At 38.0% G+C, this 8456-nt stretch overlaps 1 protein-coding gene across 1 annotated transcript; it reads left to right on the top strand.

Moving 5' to 3' along the window:
* Positions 1 to 351: 351 nt before the first annotated feature.
* On the top strand, positions 352 to 7170 carry grsf1 (G-rich RNA sequence binding factor 1). The gene is made up of 10 exons (XM_039804593.1): positions 352 to 693; positions 1375 to 1519; positions 2329 to 2484; positions 2791 to 2925; positions 3501 to 3639; positions 4950 to 5083; positions 5695 to 5780; positions 5887 to 6022; positions 6634 to 6688; positions 7061 to 7170. The coding sequence occupies exons 1-10, from the start codon at positions 490 to 492 to the stop codon at positions 7062 to 7064; spliced, it is 1194 nt and encodes a 397-aa protein (XP_039660527.1). The 5' UTR covers positions 352 to 489; the 3' UTR covers positions 7065 to 7170.
* Positions 7171 to 8456: the final 1286 nt, after the last annotated feature.

Below are 8456 nucleotides of genomic sequence, written 5' to 3'. Positions count from 1 at the left end.
CAAATTGCACACCTTAAATGTTGGTTTATAGTTTATATAATTTTTTTACTTTTAGGTTTTTTAAATAAAATAAAAAATGTTTTAATTATTATTTAGTTTTCTTCTTTTCTGTTTTTGTTTTGTGAACATGTATTCATTATTATAACAATAAAGTGTGCTAGCTATGTGTTTGTTTTAATGTCACCTCATTTAAAAAACATTTAGTGCTAGTAGTAGTATTATAAATAAAATGTTTAATAGAAATCATGAGCTCTGAGGCGATAGAAATATATTTTGAAATGGTCATGATTCGGCTTTTGTTGTGAAAGGTTAACCGGAAGTCAAAAGCGGTTAGCCGTTAGCTTGTTCGCTCCGTTAAAAGACTTTAGAGCTGCCCTTGACTGACTGATCCCTGATCCACGTGAGTCAGTTTAGCTTCCTGTAACCCCATGCTGAGCCGGTAGCTAACTAAACTAACTAGCTAAATAAACTCGGCTAGGCTCGGCTAACATGTCCAGCAACAGTAAATATCTGTTGTTTTTACTTCAGCGGTGTGTCGCAGTGAGAAAGGTGACGTTACCGACAGCTATCAAAACAAGATGCAGCAGCGTGTTGTGCGGGTTTCTTCAGCAGCCGACATGGACATCAACAACACGGGCAGTCTGTCAACTGCAGTCCGCCGTGAGAACCAGCCGGTACCGCTTCTGTACCAAGGTTAGTCCCATACAGAGGGCTGGTAACGTTAGTGACTGATTACTGTTAAGTTCGTATATCCTTTTTATGCTGCTTTGACGTTATACTTCTACTAGTAAGTTACTATTTTACTTAAGTAAAAATGGCAGTGTGAAAATGCTACGCTACCAGTAAAAGTCCTGCATTTTGTAAAAGTAGACTATTATAATGAAAAAATACTTAACGTAACGTTGCCAAAATTAAAAGTACTCATCAACGTTATGCATTTTAGAATAACATATTATATTATTGTATGATAATGATTCGTTCATGCATAATATGTAAGTTACATCTTAGCAGCTAATTTTTAACTACTACTACTTTTTATTTGTTTATTATGTATTATTTATCTAACTAGTATCAGATAAACATAGTCAAGTGAAAAGTACAATACTTCCCTCTGAAATGTAGTAGATTGCAAATCTAAAGTAGCATAATGGAAATACTAAATTAAGTACAGTACGTGAGTAAATGTACTTACTTACTTTCCACCACTGGATTATAAAATACCAGAAAAAAAAACTAAATAGCACTTAACTGTTGATAAAAATGGTTCCTTGATCCATTAATGGCAACACTTTTACAGGTGATTCCAGTTAAACAGCCAGTGATGTACAATAGAATTTGTGGCTAAATAATCCTATTTTCCATCTTGTCTTCCAGGCAGGAGAACCTTGTGAAGATGATTACCCACCACTGCCGGCCTATCAGTCTGACCCAGAACCAGAGAAGAAGGAGGTGTACATCGTGCAGGTGAAAGGTCTCCCCTGGTCGTGCTCGGCTCAGGACCTCCTGCAGTTCTTCCCAGGTGAGAGTTTAGATCTGGGAAAAGTCAGTGAGGGACACCTCTGGTTATATTTGGTTCTCATGGATACATCAGTATCGGGGGTGTATGTTGGCTCTTTTTTTCATGTATTTTTGATGATTATTTTTCATAAGTTAAATTTGTGTTTTCATTCAGATTAAATTTAAGGATTTAGGTTTTATTTTTTAGTGAAGTTTATTGTTCATAATTTATCACTTTACGTTAATGTTATATTTGACAGGAAAGATCATTGTCCAGCTGTTAAAACATCCTGCCTTGGTATATACTGTTTCTTTATCATAACTCTTTAATCACTAAATCAATGCCAAAAATATTTGTCCTATGTGGAAAGCTTTATTGTGCACTGTACTATGAAATTATTACTAGATTAAAAAGGTTGAAGGAATCTGAGGGCACTCGAGAGAGAGAGAAATGTTGAAAAACCCTTCAACATCTTCTTGGCTATAAAGTCATTCTAACATACCATGCCAAACATTGGCATATTTTAATGATTTTTATAGCCAAGAAGATATTAAAGGCTTTTTTTTTAACCCTCTCAAGTGCCTACAACCATTTTAAACTAGCAGGATGCCCAAACTGAAGAGCACCAGAAGGACAATTTCTACACACCTGAGCAGCACTGTATTGTGAATATGAAATTATTACGTTTGCTGTCCTGGTTGTCCAACCTAAAAAAGCAAACAGACAAAAAAAACTTAGACAACTGTCTGTATACAACTAATGATAACAGTTACATATTAAGATTGTGTAAAAAAAAAAATATTATATATAATATTATTATTGTGCTTCAGAGTGTAGGATCCGTGACGGGGTAAAAGGGATCCATCTCACTGTGGACAGGCTGGGGAGGTCGTCGGGACAAGCCTTCATCGAGATGGAGCACGAGGAGGACGTCAGCAAAGCTCTGGAGAAGCACAGACACTACCTCGGTCCACGATATGTTGAAGGTTGGTCTCTTTGTCTCCCAAGCTGGTCGAAACCCAGATGCTGATTCGATATATTGACGCGGCATAGCAGGAAAATCCCAGGGTTAAATGATGAAATAATGGTTTCATTTAGCTTCTTCGGTTTCAGGGTCCTGCTTGTTATTTATGCTGACTCACTGTCCTACTGTCATTGCTTACTGGGACATTTGAATTTAGACAGAGCCATAATTAACATCATCATCATTAACAAAATAATACTGTACTGTAAATAAGGCAAAACATAGCTGTTTAAATGATAAAAACCGATGCTCACGTGTGTTTTTGCAGTGTATGAAGTAACGAACAGTGACGCTGAAAACATCCTGAAGAAAGCCATCCAGGCTCCAGCTGAAAACGGGGTGGTGCGGCTCAGAGGTCTCCCTTTTTCCTGCACCGAGGCCGACATCGTCCAGTTTTTTTCAGGTAAACTTCTCCCACCTCCACATTTACTGGAAACACTGGGTCTATGCCACTGCACTGTGGTCAAAGACTCAGTGAAATGACCATCTTTTTCAAATTAATAATTTGTAGATTGTATAATTTAAAGGTGCTGTAAGTAGGATTGCGAAGAGCCAGGACTTTTGAACATCAACAACTTCTCAGTCCCTCCCCCATTTCCTTACCTACTTACCTACTGCACCTTTTAAAGTGGAATTTTTTTTAATTAATTTTTTTTATCACTCAAATAGGCAGGGCAAGGTTTTTGCCAACTGACAACCAAACACCGGCTCCAATCTAAGATATTACAACACACAAATAAACAAAGTCCAATGTAGTTTTACATGACTGGAGAGGTTACCTGGTTGCCCTGAACTACATTTGAATGGGTTAAATGAATCTATACGCACCTGAGTGGAGGATGAGTTTATAAGAAATGTTTTACAGAAAGAAGAGGGATTTTGACGGGACACAGGATTCAAAACTTCAAAAACTTTAAAAAAAAGGTATTTTTTGTATAATGACAAAAGTAGAATTCAGTATCCTGTTGTTTCTTTCAGGTTTGGATATAGTGGAGAAAGGGATCACCGTTGTCACAGACCACAAAGGCAGAAACTCTGGAGAGGCCTTTGTGCAATTCTCCTCTCAAGAAGCAGCCGATGAAGCTCTGCAGAGAGACCGAGAAGTCATCGGAAATAGGTAGGAGGCTGCACATGCTCACCTTAAGGCCAGTACCGTACAGTACAGTACACGTTGTAATCCTGTGTCAAATGTTAAAGGGGTTGTACTCGACATTCAGAACATTAATATAGGAGCAAACAAAAATTTGCTATGTAAAGATATAGGGGAGTAATGGAGTCCTGAGCGAAGAAGGAAGTCACACTCCCTCTGTGTGTGTTGTAATCCACGCTTCTCTGTTCTTTGTTTTGATAGCCGCTACGGCCGTGAAAAAGCGTCTGTATTTCCCGTAACAGGAAGGGGTCTGTGAGAGCTGTGTGGAGGCAATCCCAGCCCACTGTTTTTTTATGTATTTCGAGTACAGCCCCTTAAAGTTGCTTACACACCGACCAGACGGCCGACCCTCGGCAGAAAAGGCAGTTGGACTGATCAGTCTCCCCGAGTTGGTCAAATAAGTGCCTCGGAACACACCAAAGCAACGAGATGTAATACGTCTCCATAACAGCAGGCGGCGCTAATCTGTATTGTTGGGACGAACGTGTCACGTGGGTCTTTTTTTCTCCGGAAATTCAAAGACAGACTGTCATAGCGGCTTGTTCAGAATACGATCTCATATTGTACTAAAATAGTTCACTGAAACGTGTTTCTGAAAACATTTTAAGCGAGAAATAGGCCATGCAGTTGCTGAATCTGTCTTCATTTCAGCTCAACAAAGGTCAGTTTAAAAGATTTTCGTCAGATTTTGAGAGACTCTAGTCACCTCATTCCGCTCCCCGTTTCCGGGTTAGCACTCTACCAATCAGATGGGTCATTTGAGTCAGACTGCCAGCAGTGCCCGCCCCACCGATTATGCATGTCAAATCGGCCAAAATGAAGGCCGGCGGCCCCTCGGACGGACGACGGCACGGAACACACCGAACAGACTCGAGTCACTGACCTCGCCAGACTGTCCAACGGCCGATTATCGGCTCTATGAGTCCGGGCCTTTAATCTAAAGGTGACCGTTCAAATACCAACAAATACTTTCTTAAAATGAACTCACTTGTGGCTTTGAGACATTTTAGAAATCTGATATTAGACCTCCAAACTTCTACTTGTAATTGCTTTACATAGTGGTATTTCTTCTGCATCCTTGTTGTCCTGATCGGTTTATGAAATAGTTTTTCCATTTTGGAACGTTTAAGTGTCTTTCTATGTTCTTAGTTCTTAGTGTTGCTTCCTTTTCTGTGTTGTTTTCTGACTCGATGTCATCGAAAATGAGGGCTGCCCCTCAATGGTCTCTCGAGAATAAATAAAGGTTGAATGAAAATGAACCTTTTTGGTTTTTCTAGATACATCGAGGTGTTTCCCAGCAGAAGTGACCAGATTAGTTCTAGTTGGAGGAAGAGGACGAGTTCAGCTTCTCATCAAACCAGCACTCAGTCCGCGAACAGGAGGACTGTCTCTGCCTCGCAGACCAGAACTGGTAAGGGGCTTTTAGGGCTCATTATATTGAGTTTTTAGTTCCCCCTCTCCCATAAAATAACACAGCATTTTAAAAAAACAATGATGAAAAGATTAAGAAAAAGAAACCTTTTAAACATCAGGGTAAAAATCAGACTCAAACTTACTGTTGATGTATTTGTTATACTTTCTTTAGAGGGACTTTGGTGCATAATCAGCACCTCATTTAATCTTTCTCCCCGTTTATATGTCTCCATGACAGCCGTGGCCGGAGGCATTCTGTTTTCAGGTTGTCCATCCGTACATGTACATCTGTACGTCCGTCTGTCCCATTCTTGTGAACGCAATAGAACCCCCTGACCAAGAACCCCCCTTGAAGGAATTGCTTCAGATTTGGCACAGATATCCACTTGGACTCAAGGATGAACCGATTAGACCAGGGGTGTCAAGCATATGGCCCTTGGGCCAGAACCGGTCCGCCAAAGGCTCCAATTAGGCCCACTGCATGACTTAGCAAAGTGTGAAAATTGCAGTGAGATCTTTTAGATAACTAAACGTTTTGCTCTTTGTGCACACATTCTTAGTTTTTTGTTTTGTATATCTCGGTGTAAACTTGCAATTCTGCTCCATAAGGATCTGCTCAGAGCTCGGCCTCGCCGCTTCACTACATCCACATGAGAGGACTTCCTTTCCAGGTGTCCGGAGAAGACATTGTTAAGGTAAAACATCCAGATAATGTTGACAAGTTGAAGCTGGTTGTGTTGTTGCATTAGAGGTCACCATGTACATTATTTTATATTGTATGCGTTTGTTTTTCTCTTGCAGTTTTTCTCTCCTCTAATTGTGTCGAAGATCCTGATTGAATGCGGTCCTGAAGGGAGGCTGAGCGGAGAAGCCGACGTTTACTTCAGCTGCCACCAAGACGCCTTGACCGCCATGTCCAGAGACAGACAGCACATAGGTGAGACTGATGGGGAGCATTTAAGACCATAGATAGATACATAGATCCTAATTTCTTCGCACATTAATCTAAATTTCTTTAATATTCAAATAGGATTAGATCAGTTGTTTGAGTATAAACTGCTTTTCATGTTTAAATAAGACTTGATATGATGTTGGGTGTGCACTGTCAGATGTGTACTATAATTGTTCAGAATGTTTTTGCAAGTATTTATGTAGCCTTTTTTTTTTTCTCTACAACTCTGAATGATGCAAAATTGGAAGTTTGTCTATAGCTGGCACAACAACATGAGGAAAATAAACGGTCAAAACCCAGCGGTCATCACTATTAAAACCTTAATATTCTTCACAGGAGTAGTTACATAGTTTCTAAATTTATATTTTTGTCATTTCAATAAAGTGAAAATCAGATAAGAAGTAAAATCACGTTTTATGTATTTAAATGGTTAAAGCATCTTAAATGCAATGGGATTTAATGTCAGCATAATCCCTTTCTGGTCTGTTATGACATAATATATGTTAAATAAAAAAAAAATAAAAAAACATATATATAAATAAATAAATAAATGTGCGAGAGTTTAACTGAACTTTTGAACTTTCTCTAATTTGTAGGTGAAAGATACATCGAGTTATTCCTGAACTCTGCACCAGACTCTGATGGAAGGAGGTGAGAAACACGGAGTTAGAACCAGAGACTTGGAAGCTCAAGCTTCTTGACAGAAAAATACTCTATTTTTATATTTCTAATTCACATTTTTTAGGGAAGATTTGAACGAGACAGAATTCTACAATTTAGTGGGTGTGCCGGTTTCTCTAAACTGGATCACTGTAACACAGAAGCTGTAATTACAACCCACCAACTGGGAATTTCCAGCTTTTAATGGAAGAATGCCACATACACAGTTACAGTGCTGATTTTCTTTTGTAAAAGGGTATTTTGATATCTTTGAATTTACTGGTTTTACCTTCTCCAACAAACTTGTTGCTGTTAATTTCTAGATTCCAGATGTGATTTAACATGCGGTATTGTCTCCTGCAGGTGAATGCAGACACACAGATGCCAGACACACACATACACAGGACTATTGTATTTATTTCCCAGCCTGACTCGGACATCAAATAATAAACATTTCTCGTGTCAAAAGAAAACTGTTTTCGCTGTCTCTTTCCAACAAAAGGGAGTTAATTACAGTTTGAGATCAACATGTGTATTCTGCTGAGTAATTTTTGTGAAGGTTACGAATGTTCAAATATGGCACAAAATGCAGCTTTCTCTTACTTGAGGCCAACAAGGAGAGGAATCCTCTAAATCAGCACATAATGTGGAGATGAAAGGTACATAAGAGTCAAGACATTATGTTATAATTTAGAGATTTTTTCAAATATTTTTTTGTTTTTAAAATCAACATGTTCATAAGAAAAAAGAACTTGTGATATCTAGATGAGTTTTATTTGATATTGTTTGTGATGATACAGGCTTAATATACTGTATGTTGAAGGAGAACCTGCTGTCTCAAGTTGGGAGTTTCCAAAATTAGAAGAATCAACATTTGAAATTTAGGGGTGGGGGGGAAAAAATACAGCATAGTATCGCGATATTTTCTGTGGCAATACTGTATCGATACACAGACACCAAGTATTGATTTATTATTATATATGTGTTGTTCAGTTTGTCTGCTTGACTATCCCATTTTGCAGTAATACAATTGAAGTGAGATGATCAGAGAAATGTATCTTTTTAGATAAAACAGATGTTGACAAAGTTTCCTTTTGGGGACATCATTTGAAATTGTGAAAAATTTGAAGTTGGGATAAAAGAAATTGCAATATGTTTAAAATCGCTATAATATCGTATCGTGAGGCCTCTGGTGATTCCCAGCCCTATTGAAATGTAACTTGAGAGTAAAAATGAAACTAAATTTAAGTAATTAATGTAAATATATAGTAAATGTATGCAAAATTGTGGACATTTTCACCTGAAACCTGATATTACAGTATCATTTCCATTAAGCTATTAACCAAACTAAAGATTGCATGCAGGCTTCACCTCATTGTTATTGTTATTTTGCTTTTGAGAAACATCTGAACCAAACAATTTAGCTTTCACATTTAAGTCAATTAAAACGACCATGTACAGAATGATTTTTTATGGTTACCGGCATATTAGTCTTGCATTGCCAGACCTACCTCCAACAGCAGATAAAGCACCATGCTGGTTGATTCACATTTTTTTACCTGTTACAATCTATTAGCTGACCTTGTAACTAGGACTGGGCAATATATCGATATTATATCGATATCGTGATATGAGAATAGATATCATCTTAGATTTTGGAAATCATAATATCGTAAATGGCTTAAGTGTTTTTTCCTGGTTTTAAAGGTCCCATGGCATGAAAATTTCACTTTATGAGGTTTTTTTAACATTAATATGA

Source organism: Perca fluviatilis, chromosome 6 (assembly GCF_010015445.1).
Source record: "Perca fluviatilis chromosome 6, GENO_Pfluv_1.0, whole genome shotgun sequence".
Taxonomy (NCBI): domain Eukaryota; kingdom Metazoa; phylum Chordata; class Actinopteri; order Perciformes; family Percidae; genus Perca; species Perca fluviatilis.
The sequence above is the reverse complement of the archived record's forward strand: the minus strand, read 5'-3'. Positions and strand labels throughout refer to the sequence as shown.